Genomic DNA, 20,000 nt, shown 5'->3' with positions numbered 1-20,000 from the left:
TCTTTGTCCCACTTTTCCACTTCTTCTTTTATTTGTTTTAAACCAAGCAACGCCGCCTTCTCACAGCCACAGTTCATAAAGTTGTTTTTCAGAAGATTTTTTTCTTTTTTGCTTTTGAAAGTCCCTTATACTCACCAAGGCTGCATTTATTTGATCAAAATACAGTAAAAACAGCAATATTGTGGAATATTATCACAATTTAAAATAACAGTTTTCTATTGTAATATATTTTAAAATGTAATTTATTCCTGTGACCAAAGTTGAATTTTCAGCTTCATTACTCCAGTGTCACATGATCCTTCAGAAATCATTCTAATGTGATGATTTTGATGCTCAAGAAACATTTCTTATTATTATCATTGTTGAAAATAGATTATTTGAAATAGAAATCTTTTGTAACATTATAAATTTATCTACTGATCATCATGCATCCTTGCTGAATAAATGGACGACAAAAAAATCTTAATGACCCCAAACAAAGGTGACAGCAATAATTTCTCAAGCTTTTATTAAAATGTCATGATGAAACCATATTGTGTTTCCGTCTTATATACTTCAGATATTTATCAGAGAAAGAGGCTTATTCTGTGTATTCTGTGCTGTGTACGCTCTGACCGCGGACTAGGCTTGCAGAAGATGAGAGATTTTCAGATAAACACATGTGTTTATAAAGTTTGTGCAAGAAAGAGAGAAACTTTCTTGCACATAAGGTTTTCTTATTTTCCCCTTGAGCTTTAGTTAATTAAAAGCTTGACGTTTGTCTCTGCTCTATGGGAGAGTGACTGTAAAATGGGGTTCAATAGGAAAAGAGAACTTGTGATTCTAATTGTAGTGTTTATTTAAATCCAAAATATAAGACCCCAGAAAAATAAACAAATGAAAATGCCAAAAACTCCCTGATTTTAGATTCACGATGGACAAGAGCTGACAGAAGACAATGGAAAACATGAGGGCTTTATACACACAAAGAGTGATTGACAAACAAGAAGCACCTGCAGGTGATAGATAGATAGATAGATAGATAGATAGATAGATAGATAGATAGATAGATAGACAGACAGACAGACAGACAGACAGACAGACAGATAGATAGATAGATAGATAGATAGATAGATAGATAGATAGATAGATAGATAGATAGATTGATTGATTGACAGGTCGCCGAGAGTTGGAGAATGTTCAACTTTGGGTAAAACGCAGCGCTCATCACTGTCACTTTTTACCCAACCGTCCAATCACAGTGGAGGAGGGGCGGGACTAATACCACACAGACCAACCGCCACATTCTGCTTGTACAACGTCAACAGATGACGACAACAACAAGCATACTAATGGAACAAAATCATTTAAAACAAGAGCCAGAGAAAATACATTACATTGTATCGACATTTTAATGTAGAATCAACACAGAAACAAAACATGTGTGAAATGTAACACTGTACTAGTAACACTAGTTACATAAAATGTACTCGTAATACTTTCGCGGATATTCCGTTTCATAACAAGCAAAGTGTCTCAACTGAAAAAAACGCAACGCCACCAAAACGCTCTCAAGCGCCCATAGCTAGGCGTTTTCAGCAGAGCGCCTGTCGTTTCAGCTGGCTAAAAACGCTTTGGTGGACACACGGCCTAAGTGTTATATTAAAATAACAATAATTCTCTAATAAAAATAACAAACAATCGAATTCAAGTTTATACAATAACAAACTTATGCATGTTCCCCCAAGAACCTAAAACACGACAGTAGTTTTCTTATGTTGACATACAGCACACACACATCAACCCCATCATCTTCACTAAACACGACTCATTTGGTGAATTCACAGTCTATATTTACAGTCCTGTGAGTGTGATGCCAGTGACCTCATCCACTGGTCTGACAGTAGGGGAGAACCGGGGCGAAAGTAAAGCCGGACGAAAGTAACAAATCGATTTTCTCAGAGCCCTGACTATATTAGCATTTCAAGCTATGACAGCACATTTAGTACGCACAGAGCCGTCGCAATGGGGTAGGCAAGGTAGGCAGCTGCCTAGGGCCCCCAGCTGAAGGGGGCCCCCGATGGCCGCACGGTCGTTTAGGTTGTGTATCTGCCCTCGTCAAACAGTATCAACCACTGTAAACAAACCACCACAGTGAAGGCCAATTTATACTTCTGCGTCGAGTGTACGCCGTAGTGTATGTCGTAGGCTACGCACGTAGGCGACGCCGTCGTGAGCATTTATACTTCTGCGAATGTCTGTGTTGCTCTGCAGTTACACCGCCGAAACGCTAGTTGGCGCGGGTGGGTTTTAATGTTCCACTGTGTTTACATTCCTCGCGGCTATTTTGAGTTTAGGTTTCTACGAGCAATGGCGACTGAAGGAGTCATACAGATGGCTGTATTTCCGCACTTCTTCAAGCAATCTCTCGGTCACTTGGTCTATTTCCATGGCTCTTCACTGATCTTCGGAATTTAAAAATGGCGGGCGGCCGGTGCAGAGTGCAGAGATCATTCCGGAAATGCGTAGGAGGAAACGCGATGCTATCCAGCTGACCAATCACAGATCTTGCGGTCCGCGTCGCCGCGACGCGTAGTTACATTTTTGAGGAGGTGCGCGTCAGGGTACGGCGAAGGGTACGACGTATGGTACACGTCAATGCGTATGGTACGCCGTACCTTCTACGCGCACCCGACGCAGAAGTATAAATTGGCCTTGAGACAGCGCTATCACTCTCCAGTACATGAGAGGGGCCCCCCAAACTGAGGGATTCCCCCTATGCAACGACAAACACTATGAGTGCCCTAATCACTGTAATGTTGAAGTGACATCCACCGTCGCGCACCCCCCATCAGGCCCCCCACTAGCTGTCAGTGGAAGAGAAACTGTCGTTGCCACACTCAAGCCTGTTTTATACTTCTGCGTCGAACTGCCGCCGTAGCTACGTCGTAGGCTGTGTGTAGCGCGCGTACCCTACGGCGTACCCTGACGTGCACCTCTCCAAAAATGTAACAACGCGTCAATTCTACGCGGACACAAGCGCGGTGATTGGTCTGCCAGAACCCCTCCCTCGGGGTTTCACATGCTCCCTAGGTGCGCGTCAACGCAGACAACGACACAGAAGTATAAATTAAAACCAACACGTTGCCTACAGCATATAGGCTCCGGCGTAGGTCCGACGCAGAAGTATAATGAGGCCTTCAGCGCTACGCGGGCATTTCAATTTAAAAATGTCATCATGAAGCGCTCATACCCTTCAGGATTTTCCAAAAGACAGAGAAAGAAAGAAGAAGAGGAAAAACGCCAAAGACACAGCGGCAAGTAAACCATTATTATCTCCAAATACAACTGTCTGACGTGTTTTCACATCTCTGCGAACATAAACCTTGACATCAGTGAACACAACGGTATGTGAGCGTTGTTAGAGGGTGAAAAAGTTAAACTAATAGTCATACACAACTTTGTTCTGTTTGCAGAATTTAAGCATAAAATACACACTAGACAACTTCTCGCCCCTTCACTGTTGTAGCTACAGCATTCGAAAACTTCCTTTGAGCTAAATCCTCTTGATGCACGAGCCCAGATTACGATCGCATGAGCTTGTTTGCCATGTATAAAGGCAAAAGCTAGAGAAATGTTGTCACTACTCTTGACGGCTGTCTGACAAAAACTTTGTCAATTCCAAACAAAATGAGCTGGTCCTATGACTCCCATCCCATGCAGTTAGGTCCAAACAAAATAATCCATCAAGTCCGGTTACATTTTAGGTGTACGCAGGCTATCAATTTCAGTTGGTGATGTTTCTATTCCATCTGGAGAAAAATGCCCTTTTTCCTTCGCGTTTGTCCTTTTATTCTTCTCAACACATCTCAAAACTTTGTACCGTATGCAACCGGTAGTTTTGCGTATGAAGTTACTGTCTGTGACATTATGGGAAGTGAAGTTATTTTCCTGTAAAGTAAATATCTAATCCTCCACACTTCACTTTCATGATATGCTATGAGAATAACAATAAACGTATGGCTATTCACCAAATGTTTTTTTCGTTTTTTTGCTTTATTAGGTGCTTTGCTTAAATTTCTTAAACACTTTGTGTAGCGTACTACAGAGTAATTCATGACTCTTAAAATGCACCAGAATACAAGAGATCCCATCTGAATTTTTAAAATTTTCCTGAGGGAGGACTTGGGACCTCACTTCACTCTTTTGCCTAGGGCCCCCAAATATCTTGAAACGGCCCTGAGTACGCAACCCTTGACGGAGCAGCCAAATATCACGTGATTTCGTCATAGTTTCCCACGGTTAGGTCCGGAAAGCAGTTTTCAAGTTTGATAAGTAAATTACTGAAGCGGTACTTTTTTTCTAATTACAAGTTATGTTTTTCATTTCATGTCACACAGTAATGATCAGTCTTACAGGTTATTGAGTGCTGTAACGCACTCTGCTTTGTCAGAGTTTTTCAGTATAAAAGTAAATCAGGTTTAAATGTCAGGAGTTCCTGTCGGGACGAAAGTAACTTTTGTCCCGCTATAGTGAAAACAAGTGTTTCTTTTTGTCGCGCTGCTAATGTGGTGACTTTCTCTGTGTTGCAGCATTTATTAAAACATGTTTATGTCATATTATACCAACAGAATATGGCAAGAGTGAGGGTCAGTAAGACAGATAGAGAGGTCTGATTCAGCCAGATGTTTATGAGAGGGCGTTCACATTTAAATCAGCTGATTTCTGTGTCACCATGTTTTTCACTCAATCTGTTTCCATTTAAAAAAAAAAAAACTTCACGTTAGAAGGTTAAATGCAAGAGAAGCTTGGCAGTTAAATATGAGTATTTCCTCAGCTACGTTTATGATAAATGTAGTTGTTTAGCAGATTTTGCAGGTTTCATACATTATGCATGACTTATAAAACACATTTTTCTAGGGCACTTACATTACATTGGTCAAAAGTTTACATTGGTCATTGGTCAAAAGTAAAAAATTCGGTATCTTTTATTCAGAAAGGACGCATTACCTTGATCAAAAGTGACAGTTAAGACATTTATAATGTTATAAAAGATTTCTGTCAAATACATGAATAAATTACATTCAAATAGAAAACAGGTATTTTAAATTGTAATAATATTTCATAATATTACTGTTTTATGTATTTTTTGATTAAATAAATGCAGCAATAATGAGGACTTCTTAGATAGCATTAAAACTCTTACATACCCAACACTTTTGAATGGAAGTGTATAAGTCAAATTAAATGTATTTATTTATTATTTGAGTATCATGAACCAGGTTATGTGAGGGAACATCATTTTAAACGATTGTCAAAGTCAGAAGCAGAAGCAGTTTTTAATTGACTAAAATATGTTAAACCTTTAAACTTAAAGTGGTACCGCTGGCAAAATGGACTTTCAATAAAACTTGTCGGTCTATACAGTAAACCCGTACCCCCCGATGCTACCCCGATTACAGAAAAACAGAGAAAAAGGCTGCTGCCTATTCCCTTTTGCCAAAAAGTTAGGAAAACTTCAACACCCATAATGCACTGTGCATGTTGCAAACTTTTAGTCATTATGGTATTGACTTGTTTTGTTTCTGGGTGCAAGAATTCAAAGAGTAAAAGTTTAGTTTATAGACAGCAGTTAAAGGCTGCAAAGAATTGTAAACTGGATTCAACCTGGATATCGAAAACAGTGTTTTAGGCCAAACGGAGGAGAAAAACTCAAATAAATGGCCGTTTTCACTTCTCGGTCCAGGCAACATGGAGAAAAAGTAGCCTAAACATCGTTCAGTGACGTTGTAACAATACAAAGGGGGTTGAAAATTGGCGAAGTTACACTTTAAGTGATCTCAATAAAATGACACTATTGAAATGTGGAAATATTAAAGTTTTTTTTTTTTTTTTTACTGCATTGTAAAATCAATGGCTGAATTACAAAAACATCAATGACAAGTAAATGAAATCACAAGCAAATCCTGATCTTTTTTTAATTAAAATGCATAAAAAACTACATCATTAGCACACAATGAATGAACAAAAGAGCATATTTCAGAACCAAAATTACAAACGTACAATGAGTGAAAAAGACAATTTGTTCTACAGGAGTGTGTTGTGCTTTTTTAGCTCTTTCAGCATGATTATAATCTGAGCACATTACAAACATCACAGACTCGTGGCCTTCAGTGATATTCACTTCACTGGCAACATTTGGGATTTGTTCCAAAACATATTGAGCTTCGCTGCAGCCCACATAGACTTCTGCTTTTAAAAACACTTTACACAGCCATAAATAAGCTGCGCACGTTTTGTTACAGCCTCCGTGCTTCGTGTAGGAAGCTCACTAGGTTTTGGAACAGAGCCTTGGCATCAACAGACTGTTCAATGCAACACACAATAAAAATCAGTATTGATAGTGGAAATAAATAGATGTATTTTTGGTCTTATTTCGGGCCAGCAAATATTAATTTAGCCTGATTTGGATTATCCAGCTCAATCATAATCAACAATCACAACAAACTCACATACGATGAGACGACAGGATTTGATATCCACAGACATTAATAGATACAGACTGAGGCACTGAGAGAATTATTAAATGCAAATGTTTCCCGTAGCATGGGTTTCTATTACCCAGAAGTCCTCGCAGGAGAGAATACACTCCCGCCTGTAACTAGACCAGCTCACATTTTGAATCCATCTTTCCTGTAGACTGCAGCTTTAGGCAATAATCAAGGGGAGGCACAATAGGAAGGAAAATTACCGCCGCCATAAAGGCATCAAAGCGGCCGTGAATCAAGCTGAACACGGGCACTTCTGCTTGGATAACAAGGCCTGAAGGATGACCAATGATTGCGAAAGGAGATATGGCTCTCTTCATCCATCTTTCTACTTGTTTCCTTTGCTCTTTTGGGGCTCTTCGCCCTCAGGTGAAGGCAGCAGGTGTGAGCATGGGAAAAACCTCTGGGTTATGGGCTGAAATATTCACTTACACCTGTTACGCGAATGTGTGTGTGTGTGTGTGTCATGGCCACTTTACCCTCCTTGTATGAGCATATGCACGGTTTTGTTATTCAAATAATCGAGACTGATCTCCTTTCAAACGTGCCCAATTATAGTCTCCGATTTCAGTCATTCCAAGAACAAGGTAGGAAAAATAGACACATAATGTAAGTGCTTAGAGCTACATATTTTTCACACTTTAGAGACATAGATGACAACCGGTGATTGTTGGACTCTTTGGCTTGTGAGGACTGAAGGCTTTCAGGCAGTATGACTAAATATCATGTGGAACTCAATCTGGTAAGAATGTCTCCATTATGTGGTTTACAAGGACATATAACATCTTAAATAAATGTTTTAGTGCATTAAAGCTGCATTGGAAAAACATAGACATTACATTAAAATTTGTTTTGTATAATTTAGAAAGAATATATTACAGTAGCACAATTTCCAATTTTATATTAAAACAAAGATTAAATTTAAAAAAAGAAGAAGAAAAAAAAGAAATACGAAATGCTTGTGACCCGGAACGACCCGAAATAGGAACACGTCCACTTTGGCTCAAATAAATTAAATGTAAAAAAAAGAGAGAAAAAAATACACAAACCATAAAACTGAGCGCAAACAGATCAGAATCGTTTTAAGAAACTGCAAAGTCATAAAAAGCGATCAACACTGAGAAAGAAATAATTACTCTTAAAACTATTCCAAAAAAGACAAGTCTCCACAAGTTCAATGACAAATTAATTGTTTGTGATTTTGGTGAAAAGCAAGACAAAAAAAAAATATTTTTTTTCAAACACCTGTGTGTCTTTAGACACTGTTTTAACGTTTCTACAAATCAAGACCCCACAGCTAAAGGGTGAATCTCACAAAAACACATCCAGATCACATTTCACCCCAAAATCGAAACCAAAATGATTTTTTGCATAAAGAAAATTGTCTATGTTTTTGTAAATTTCAATGATTTTGCATAATACATCATTATGTTTTGCATTGCAATAAGAGTCTGCTTCATTTTGATTAAAATAATGTCAGAATGCAAAAAAAATATGAATGACAAATTTTCATTTTCCGCAAAATATGATTTCTCATTTCTCAATAAATATGACCTGGATATGTTCCTGACAGGTTTTGTGATTCCCCCTAAAATCCTTTTTTTATTATTTTATTATTTAAATTAAAAACCCATAGTCATAACATCTCACAAAGCTCACATTGACCCACATTTGTATTACATGATCACATCTCACCATTTCAAGAGTTTTTTTTTTTAGCAATTTTGGAAAGTACCTGAAAGTCGCGGGCGACATTTTTGGTATATTTACACATTAAAAGTCCCACGGTCCTGCAGCTCCGTGAAGCTCTTTCATACTGTCTGCATGACAAACGCTTTCATCTCTGCAGCGTTTTCGTGGTTGCAAAGCACTCTGGGAATTACAGCTTTCAGGCAGATCGGTTTGTAAGGCTGGATAAATTGTCTTTTTTCAGTTACAGGCCCATCAGAACATGTCCGTGAAGAACCTGCTTTTCTTTGGTTTGTTCAGCTTTTTCAGTAACAAAAAAGTCGCTGATATATTACTATGGGATGCCTTTTCTTCTTTTTTTTTTATGATAATTTTTATTCTATCTATATACACCTTAATTTCCTGTGAGACTTGTGTCCTCCTTCAGTTTTGGTCCGTTTCTGTGCCGTATGGAGCGTCCAGAGCAAAATGTCACCAGCCTGTCAAACTAACTTCTGGTCATTTGATCACGATCAGCGACTGACGTCATAGAAGGACAAAAAAAAAACAAAAAAACGATCAAACATGCAAGACTTTCACCTTCCTCTTAATTTTGCCCTCTCCTCTCAGTCTCTCTCAGTAAGGCCTCCAGACGGACTCGTCTATGCGTGTCGACGCGCTCATCGCTGTGGGCGAGTTGCTGTGGCTTCCGTCGGCATCCACACCGTCACTCTGGTTCCCGAGGCTGGCGTTCAGCAGGCTGTTGTTTCCTCCAGCGGTGACGCCGGCTCCACCCGCCGCGGTGCAGGACGTCAGCATGCGGGTGGGTGATCTGTCGCCTCCTGATCCGGCGCCGCCGGTCGGGACCATGGAGAACTGGTAGGAGCCGGACCCGGTGCCGTAGTACAGGTGGTACGGCGAGGAGTTGGTCTGGAAGTGTGAGTTCTGGTTCTGGTTGCCAGGATAGGGAGGAGGCAGGTAGGTGTGGTAGCGGCTGGAGGTGGGCATGCTGGCTACGCTGAGACCACCGATTCCAGTGCTGGACGGGTTAGTAGAGTAGCTGAACGGACCCGGATAATGCATGTGTGAATCAGAGAAACGAGGAGCCGTTAATGGAGACAGAGACGGGAAAGGTGTCCTCTGCTGGAACAGCTCCGAACCTGAAGATAAAGAAAGCGATAGTTTAACATCTACACAATTTCATGAATATACATAAAAATAAATGATGGATTAAATCCTTTTAAATTAAATAAAAAAATACTAAATGTTTGTGACCCAGAAATGATCCAAAGTAAGAATGCATCTACTTTTTTTTGCTCAAATAAAAGTCAAACCATAATCAATCACTCAAGTCTAAAGAAACTGCAACGTCATAAAAAAGGAATAGAATATTTCACCCCAAAATCAAAACAAAAATATTATTTTGCAAATAGATAATGATGCTTGTTTTTGTAAACTGTTTTTGATCCTTTTTTTTTTTTTTTTTTTTTGCATTACAGTAATAAGAATTTGAAACAACAATAAGAAAAACAGAATGCAAGTACTGTACACAATATTCCACAATTGTTGGGCGAAGAATTTCCATGCTTTCTAGGATTACAAAATAATGTTAACATTTTTACTAATTTCCAGTAAAATAAAAAATTTCAGACCAAGACCAAAAAATAAAATGTTTATTTAAAAATATAAAATAGTATTAAATAATAAATTAATAATTAAATAAATAAAATCTTAAATTTTCATGACTTTACCATTTAAGTGATTATATTATAACTATAATAATATTTTATATGCATTATATTAAAATGATATGTCGAATTCATCAGATGAACGATTGCCACAGAACCCTATTGAGAGACTGATCTAACCATGCAGTGTAATTTGTGAACGCCTGATAAACTGTAAAAACAGTGCAAGCGTAAGGTTACGAGGCTGGTGAGGAAGAAGATGATGAAGACTGGTATGTTCTGGGTGAACAGGTGTAAGGGAAACATCTGTGCACCTGCACACAAACTGCTGCCCGTTTCTGCCAGTTTGATCTGTTTTCTAGCTTTATTTTTCTGCTTATTGCCCGCATATGAGCAAGGGCTGCTGGGATACTGGAGCAGGCTTTGGCATGCAGGCGCCTGAGGGAGGAGAATGCCGTCTGTGCGTGCCACTGACTTGTTTAAAAGTCTCTCCCCCGTTTGTCTGGGGCACTGGGTCCATTTACAAACAGAAACAGAGAAAGAGAGAGAAAAGCATACAGTTCCATTTCAATATCCTCAACTTCAGGTTCCCCCCCCTCTCTCTCTCTTTCTCTCTGAGGGGTGTTGACTTTCTCTTTTACACTTTTGGGAGGCCGGGATCTGATTCGAACCGAGGAGAATTCAAGATTTCAGCTGCTGTTGATTCAACTGAAATGGCCACAAATTCCAGCCAGACTCATGTGCGCGCACACACATTCGGTTTTCACGTGTTATGGCGACTTTCCATTGACATAATGATTTTTATACTGTTTAAAATGTATATTCTATCCCCTACCATCACAGAAAACTTTCTGCATTTTCAAAAAAGTCTGATTTATAAGCTGTTTTCCTTATGGGACCAAAAAAATTCCCCACAAGAACAAGGATTTCAGATTTTGCCAATCTTTGTGCGGATATTTTGTCCCCATAACATAGGGTTTACCAGGACCACACACCATACGAGATTAATTACGAAAAGCGGAAATCTGACAAATGAGTAGAGAAACAGCTGCAAACCAGATATAACACCCAAACTGTAGACATTGTTAACCCTCACTACCCTCACACACACACACACACACACACACACACACACACACACACACACACACACACACACACACACACACACACACACACACACACACACACACACACACACACACACACACACACACACACACACACACACACACACACACACACACACACACACGTTCAGACTCAGTGTCTCCCTCTAGTGCCATGTATTAACAACATGAAAGTTTCCAGAAGGTTGCTCAAACATCCCCTTGGTGGATAGAAACATTTTGTTATTGTTATTATAAAAATTGAGAGTTTCATTTTATGCCAGGCTAATGAAAACTTTGCATATAGTGCCATATTAATGTTTTGAAATATGATGTTTGTTCCACAAAAAACACACTACTGACCCCCTTTCGAAGACCACTGCTCTAGAGAATTACTAGTTCGCTGTGTTTCCATGAACACACATGATCTACATTAGTATCAGTGGAAAAACTCTTTAAAAGAGCAAAGAGAAGGAAAGCATGTGGTATAACCCATTATTCTATGTCATTTTCCCATTTAATAATATTAATATTAATGATGAAAATAACATTATAAAGATGAAAAAACATTTTAGGGAAAATAACATACAGATTTTTTTATTTATTTTTTACTATTAATGAACATTAATACATTAATACAAATTTAAACGGTTAAGGGAAAAACGCATTTTCTACAGAAACAATATTAACATTGAATATTAATATAATATAAAATAAATATTCCAAATATTGGTTTGGGTTTTCCCTTTTTTGTCCACACGATTCAAACTAAAATGAATAAAAAAGTTAACAGGATTTTTTAGCAGAAGCAATATTAATATGAATAAAAAATATATTTTATAATATAATGTAAAGAATATTAACATTTATAAAAACTAAGTCATATTTGTTAATGACTAGTCAAAATAGTAGAGGGGCAATTGTTCCTCCATGGCAATTTAGAAATTCAGCAGTAATTTTTACAAAAGAAATGTAATGGACAAACTTTCACAGTTTCCTGAGAATGACCCCTATCGTTACGCTATCCTTCCCCCATCCCAGTGAGCAGTTCAGTTCGCCGTGATCCACTAGCCCACAGTCAAGCGTGTAACCCGGCTCACTACAGAGGTTTGCCTCATTTGACTGCTCATTTTGTTTGTTAACAGAAGAGCAAGCAGTAGCTAGTCAGCAGGAATTGCATGTTTGAGTGGGGATCAGGGTTCTGGTGAGGATGCAAATCTCGGCCCTCACCTGTAAAATGGCAATGCAAAAACAGATGGATTACACCTGGACCAGGCAAATCATGCGGCCAGGGGAGAGAGAGAAAGACATAGAGACATAAAGACTGAAATATATACTTGTTACTCTGTATATAATCTAATCAAATCCTGTATATTTGCGTCAGAATGTAGGATATCAAAAATACCACATATCTAACAATCATAAAATAATGTGGATCCCAGACTTGCCTACTTGTTCATGGTTTGAGTTTCTACTATGTGGTTTTATGCTCAACTGGTGAAACAAACCCACAGGAACCAACCAAACTATTGCTACAACCTGTCAAATATACAGTGGCCCCAAACTATTACTTTTAACCAACTGTTGTTGCACACTATGTTCCACTAACGTTTGACAACCATAAGATCTTCATTTTGTATATATATATATATATATATTTGGGCTGTGAAACGATTCATCGCGATTCATCGCATCCAAAATAAAAGTTTATGTTTACATAATATACGTGTGTGTGCTGTGCATAATTATTTTGTATATATAAACACACACATGCATGTATATATTTAAGAAAAATGTGTTATTTATATATAAAATATTGATATTTATTTATAATACAAATTATATATATATATACAGTATATATAAGCAACTATTTCTTAAATATATGCATGTGTGTATATTTATATATACAAAACACACACATATATTATGTAAACACAAACTTTTATTTTGGATGCGATTAATCGCGATTAATCGTTTCACAGCCCTAATATATATATATACAGTATGTAATATATTAAAACTTATTAGTGTGTATATCTATTATAAATGTGACTTTAGTGTCCAGATGCTTTTTGGGGTCACTGTAAATGCAGGTAGAGTAACTTTCAACCAAATACTACTATAGCCTAGTTTTCCAAGTAGGTAAAAGACTGAAGTGGCTCAATGTTTGCACTGGATGTTGATTAATGATAACTGAAGGTAATGGCATATCACTCTGACAGGCAGAGAACCTGAGACGCAGGCAAACATGTAGACCTCGTGTGTTTATGTTAGAGCTGTAGTCCATAAGACAACACAGCATGTCGCATGCAAACTAGCTAATCTCCGACATGTGCCGCGCTGCGATCTCATACATCAGGATGGGTCAGGTTACCATTCACAAACATCTGATACTGTACTGGAGATTTACAAATCAGGTCATTGATTCAATACCTGGATCACAATGAGACACATTTGTGAATAGATCAGGAATGCTTCTTTTTTTTCTTTTTTTTTGAGGAATTTTGTCCTTGTTGACTCTAAAATCCATTTGTTGAAATGACTGTATTATTATTGATCCAAAAAACACACAATTATTAAGCAGCTTTTTGCTTTTCTAGGACTTTGAAAGGAATCAATATTCAGTTCTTTCAGAAGCAATTATTATGAAATATAAGAACGGTTGGATCTCATGATTCCTGTAGGCGTTTATGATCGCCGCAGTTCAGAGCGGTGAGTCAACATTACACTCACGCAAGTCTGCAGCAGAGAACACATGGTCTCTGAACCAACAGGAGAGAGAAAGCACAAATTAGATCTACTTCATATCACAATTGCTTCTCATGGACAGCAATGAGATGGAGAGCAGAAGCAAACTCTGCAGCTCCTCAGATGTAGTCTCTTCTAAAGTTTCAGACGCGATCTCCAACACGTCTCATGCTGAGCTCAGATGAGCCTGCAATCAAAGTCAGACGTTCTCACCAAATGATCTGAGCTATTCATGTTCTTTTTACTGTATGTCAACAATTAATCAATTTTTGCTTATTTTAAAGATTTAGAAGAGAAGAGACAAAATTGATACTTAAATGAGACATATTTACAAACAATGTAAGAGCAAACTCTGAGCAATACAATTATTTTCTGGTAAACTTGCAATAATATGATCTGATCGAATCGAATCGAATCATGATTCCATATCTGGGGGTTCTAGAACAAATATCAAAATTCTAAAATTGAATTTTGTCTTCCAAATAAGACTGAAAAATCTGTCTGAATGCAGTTTTGAAACTCTCTTTGGCCACGTAAACACTGCACCACAATTAAATGTAGGAGTGCATATCCTGAACTATCTTGTGATAATTGACAAGCAAAGTTTTTATGCTATTTTTGATACATGAAAATATGCATGAAAAAAATCACTCCCATAAGTGTGACTGTACAGACTGAAATGAAACACTCAGTAGAAGAGTGACAATATATTTGGCTGGAGTGTGCATTGTGGCCTTTAATAAACGTCAAATATTTCCTCACTTTACAGAGCAGGAATTATGATGAAACTGCCATCTGGTGTTTTGAAAAATGCCACCTGACAAACTGCAAGTCTATTAGGAATAATAAATCAGTCAAAGTGCAATTAAAGAAAGCTATAACTTAAATATCACACGGGCTTGGTGGGTGTTTGTGTGTGGTGGAGGTAAAAATGACTCAGCTGGTTTGGATGTGTGGGGTTTGCGGGAACAGGAAGGGCAGGAATTCTGCGTCGCCGCGGGGAAGGAAAACCATGCCAGCTCCAGGTATGTGGCCGTGTGTCCATGGCAGCGAGAGTTTGTGTGAATGTTTTCGAGTGAGAGTGTTTGTATGTGTGTGTGTGCCAAAGCAGGTAGGTGTGTGTGTATTTCACACACAGAGAATGTTTATTGTTGTTTCTGGGTCCATGCGTGTGTGTGTAAAAGCGAAAGTAGGTAATTTTTTACATTCTGTTTGTTTCAGCCCCCTCCACATTAATATTATGATTCACCCATTAGGACTGCAACACACCCACACACATCTGCATATCAAAGAAGTCATTTGAGGTAGACGGTGTGTGTGTGTGTGTGGTTTTTGATTATCTATATATAACAGTGATTAATTCTCTTATTAAACTACTAACAACATAAAGAGCACCAATGAACATTTATGCAAAAAAAAAAAAAAATCATATTCCTGAAAAAGATGTGTGGGTATGGAATAGATCACCACAAAAAGGAAATAAAGAAAGTCAAAAGGGTTTATAACGACATCTTTGTGTGAATTCTTATTCTTTATGGACATAATGTGTACCGGTGTGTGTTTGTAAAGTCTCTTACTTGACCAGCGTAAGTCATCTTCCACTTTGCATGTCTTCAGTGCAGGAGCGTCCATCTGATCTGGCCATAATCCTGCAACAAAAACATATACATATTTAATCACTTGTCAACTGGTAATCTATGAGATACATACAATACACACACACACACACATTTACAATTTTTGTAAATGTATCAAAACCAAAATATGAATACAAAAATAAATAAATAATGCGATATTGCTAAAAAATCTTAAAATTTTATATCCCTCTGACATTATTTAAGATATCTATTAATTTGCTCTTAATTTGTATTTGATCTTAACAATTGCTGTAAATGAACACAAATAATAATAAAATAACATGTAATTCATATGCAGTGATATAATAACACGTAATGATAAAAAAAAATTAATGCAGTTAAAATTCTATATACTTTTTTGACAATATTTAAGATATCTGTATATTGATATTTATGCATTTGCTATTTATTTACCTTTTTTTTTTTTTATTGACACAAATAAAAAATAATTTTTTTTTTTATCAACACATATTTTCCTTGAACATTTTAGTAAATGTAAAAAAAAAAAAAATTTTAGAAAAATTTAACATTAATTGTTGAATCGGTTTCGAATCAGTTCACCGAACGAAATAAACTGATTATCGGAAGTCATCTGAACTTACCAACATCATTTTTGCTAACGAAGTTTAAACCTGAGATGCTGTTGCTTAATTTTAATTTTAATTAGGCAGCAAAATCATCATGAATAAACAGTGAATATTATAACCGCCCAGCCCTATCTGTGTGTGTTTGTAGGATTGCGACAGAGTGAATTTGTCCACACACGCTCAGTGTGAAAGAGCTGCTAGTGTTTTCATCAAAGGTGCTGAGAAAAACAAACATGAAATCTTATGCTGGTGTCATGTTACACACACACACACACACACACACACACACACACACACACACACACACACACACACACACACACACACACACACACACACACACACACACACACACACACACACACACACACACACACACACACACACACACACACACACGTTAGAGCTCCATCTGTCAAAATGCATGTGTATGAGTAGATAACTTTGAAATCTTTCTGTTTTGCTGACAAGCCAAGAAAAGTATCAGCGTGTCACGAGGAATGATATTTTGGGTGTCTGTTAAAGGTGTGTGTGATTATCACATATCTTATCTTTAGCGCGTGATGCCCGTGTGTGTGTGTATGATCTGAGCTTTTAAATCACTCCATCAGCATTAACACGCAGCTGTCTCGCACACACAAACGCAACAGTCGCTGCACAAGTCTAAAATAAGATACTTTGGGAAATATAGAGTATGTTTGTGTGTGTGTGTGTGTGTGTGTGTGTGTGTGTGTGTGTGTGTGTGTCAGCGCACTGAACTGCCAATTTGACATGCAAATGAATCCTGTTTGCTCTCAGTCTGAGATGAGATAGTTGTTACAAGCTAATCGTTGCAACACACACATAACACGTATGAGATATGAGACGTATGCAACTACATTTTTACATTTTCTGAGAAAAATATGAGTGGTGCTTGTCCATGCAAAACTTGCCAGTATGATGCTAGTCGTGGTTTCTAGAGTGTTCTGGAGGGATGATTGCAACCCAAGCCATATTCTGGTCTCTAGATGGCCCGAGTCCCTCCTTCAATACAAGTCTACTCAATGTGCCCATTTTATTTTTAAAGTCATAAATCAGATCAGATCCAAAAATACAAGCACATGTCCTCAACAAGCATTACGGGACATGTTACACACTAGAGTTTAGGAGTTTGAATAAATCCCTATATCCGTAAGTATGTGCAATAGTAATAATGATGCTTGCCTTAGCAAACACCACCTAATGGCACACTGTTCCCAGTCTCTCTCTCTCTCTCTCTCTGGTTTTCTCTGCACAATGATAAATTCTTCAGTATAAATGCTCTTATTCAGGCCACAGCTGGTGCTTCTGCTGAAAATAAACATCTCACTCAAATATTTTGATTGGCCGTTGCACAACGTCAATAACAGACAGATCTCTACTGCTATTAAAGCAGTGTCACAGAAACTGTCTGTGAGCAGAACAATATGTGCGTAACTGAGAGCTTTGTGCATCTCTGAGAGGACGAGGATGACAGTAACTCAGTAACAAACAGCAGTGTAGATCGACTGAACTACTGAATCAGTTTGTTCTAGTGAATCAGTTCAGTCAGACTGTTCATGTGAATGATTCATTCATTGATCAAATAAACTATTTACTGATTAATTCAAATACCCTGTTGTGAAGTACTAAGGATAGATGGTGTGTTTTTTCAGTGAGAGAGAGAGAGAGAGAGAGAGAGAGAGAGAGAGAGAGAGAGAGAGAGAGAGAGAGCGAGAGAGAGAGAGAGAGAGAGAGAGAGCGAGTGAGAGCGAGTGAGAGAGAGAGAGTGAGAGAGAGAGAGAGAGAGAGAGCGAGTGAGAGAGCGAGTGAGAGAGAGAGTGAGAGAGAGAGTGTGAGGGAGAGAGAGCGAGTGAGAGAGAGAGAGAGAGAGAGAGAGAGAGCGAGAGAGAGAGAGCGAGAGAGCGAGCGAGTGTGAGAGAGAGAGAGAGAGAGTGTGAGGGAGAAGAGAGCGAGTGAGAGAGAGAGAGAGAGAGAGAGAGAGAGCGAGAGAGAGAGAGCGAGCGAGTGTGAGAGAGAGAGAGAGAGAGTGTGTGAGAGAGAGAGAGAGAGAGAGAGAGAGAGAGAGAGAGAGAGAGAGAGAGAGAGCTGTATAACACTGAGTGGAAATGCATGCTTTCCTCAGTACCAGCAAAAACAAACACAGCCACCATGAAGTCTGGTTATATGTCAGATCTTTCACCACACCTACTTAAAACTCTCAAACGTTTTCTGAAGTCACACACACACACACACACACACACGCGGAGTGGACTGTCCGTTCACTGACTGTCTTACACAGCTTGCCATTATTTTGTGACAATTAAGAACATTTCCTTCCAGCTCTCATGTCATATAATATATATAATGAAAATGATAATTTACAAATGTACAAAATTATTATTTAATAAATACATAACAACATATAATTAACAGAAATGAAAATATTAGACAGATATATGTGATGTGTTTGTCAGCTACGCAGCCTGTGGGATGTGCATGAGCGCATGAGTACACACCACACAGCTCTGCCCGCATCTCTTTTCTTCTCTTCAATGAACTCGAATGAACTTTTCGTTTGTTTATTCCTTGTTCGTTTTATTTTCATCTGAAGCAAGTTGCTGCATGTTAACTAATGCCAACTTGACTTCGCCTCCCTGCTCCTCTGGCATGACAATAGGTGTGTGTACGTGTGTTTGTGGGACGGCGCTGTGTGCTTTGACAAATCTGTTTAACTATGAACCATGTCTGTGTTTGTGCTGTGAATTTTGTAACTTAATATCTGTTTACAGTCATCAACAATCTGCTAACCTCAAGACTCCGGGATGATGCAATCAACACCAGACACACACACACACACACACACACACACACACACACACACACACAGTTTGCATCACTCAGGTGGAATGAGAGACCATCTAATTACTGTGTGATGAAGGTAATAAATCTGATTAAACATGTCTATCTTACACATGTCTGTCTGCAAACCTCATACCACACAGAGCTGTCTGACACAATGTGTGTGTGTGTGTTAAGATTTAGATATAAAGATGAAGTTGGGACGATACGAGAGACAGACAGAGAGGCAGTGTTAATATCAGACATAACAGTCAGGTTTTGATGTATCACACACACACAGGCCTACAGCAGTGACAGACACGCAGTCTCCCGACAGCTAAAGCTCTGTTAATGTGTTATGTCTGCTAGAAATGTGTGTGTCGGCAGTCTTGGCCTCTGACAGCTCCATGAAGACATAATTCCTGTCCTAATCCACCTGCAGATATGGATACTAGACGTACTTTACCCGCTCAAGCACACTGATGCGGTAAGTGTAAATCTCCCATTCTTCTCGCGCTGAGCTCTGGATGAGTCACAGCTTTGGTTTTGCAAGAATGCAAGAATAAGAGTCCACCCTTCAGAATTTAGGTCAATCTGATGGAGGAATTTACCAAATACCCCAAACAAAAACACCACTGAAACATCCAGCGCCTCTAATTCAACAGCGCATGATGGATAAACTACTCATAATAACGACGGTTACGAAAGAAACCAGACTTTTATGGGTTCCGGTTGACCATTACATCATGTCCTAACCAAACACAAATGTCCTAAGTTATTGTTTGTCTAAATGCCTTGAAATATATATATATTTTAAATATTTTAGATAAAATCAGATACTTTTTATATAAATAAAAAACAACAATATTATAATATTAAATATATTTATATATATATACAGTGCTATGCATAAGTTTAGACACCCATGCTAAACTTGACTAAAAAGAGGAATAAAAAAAATCATCTTTTGGAAATTGAACTTAATGCCTTAATTAAAAAAATTAGGAAAATGTTAAGAAAAAATTGACATGGAGTACTTTCCATAAGATCATCTCTCAATTCAAATCAAACCAGCTATTAGGCTAACTGAAATAAAACCATGCCAATCTCTAGGTATGGTGAAGGCTATGTGATGATGTGGGGCTATTTTAATTCCAAAGGCCAAGGGAACTTTATCAGGATGCATATAGTATCC

General features: G+C 38.2%; 1 protein-coding gene and 1 long non-coding RNA gene across 3 annotated transcripts in view; both read right to left on the bottom strand.

Moving 5' to 3' along the window:
• Positions 1-5,943: 5,943 nt before the first annotated feature.
• runx3 (RUNX family transcription factor 3) overlaps positions 5,944-20,000 on the bottom strand; it is a 61,356-nt gene continuing 47,299 nt past the window's right edge. For both annotated transcript variants that reach the window (XM_082153426.1, XM_082153427.1), the window contains exons 7-8: positions 15,321-15,392; positions 5,944-9,355 (exon numbers count right to left, since the gene is read on the bottom strand). In XM_082153426.1, coding sequence (XP_082009552.1) covers positions 8,832-9,355; positions 15,321-15,392 — 596 coding nt within the window. In that variant the 3' untranslated portion in view covers positions 5,944-8,831. The remainder of the gene's footprint in view (positions 9,356-15,320; positions 15,393-20,000) is intronic.
• On the bottom strand, positions 10,750-12,737 carry LOC309486269. The gene is made up of 2 exons (XR_014201431.1): positions 11,111-12,737; positions 10,750-10,978 (listed from the first exon to the last, which is right to left on the bottom strand). It is a non-coding gene; the product is annotated as an uncharacterized lncRNA (long non-coding RNA).

Source organism: Leuciscus leuciscus, assembly GCF_965113295.1.
Source record: "Leuciscus leuciscus genome assembly, chromosome: 22".
Lineage (NCBI taxonomy): Eukaryota > Metazoa > Chordata > Actinopteri > Cypriniformes > Leuciscidae > Leuciscus > Leuciscus leuciscus.
This window is presented reverse-complemented; position numbering and strand designations above follow the sequence as displayed.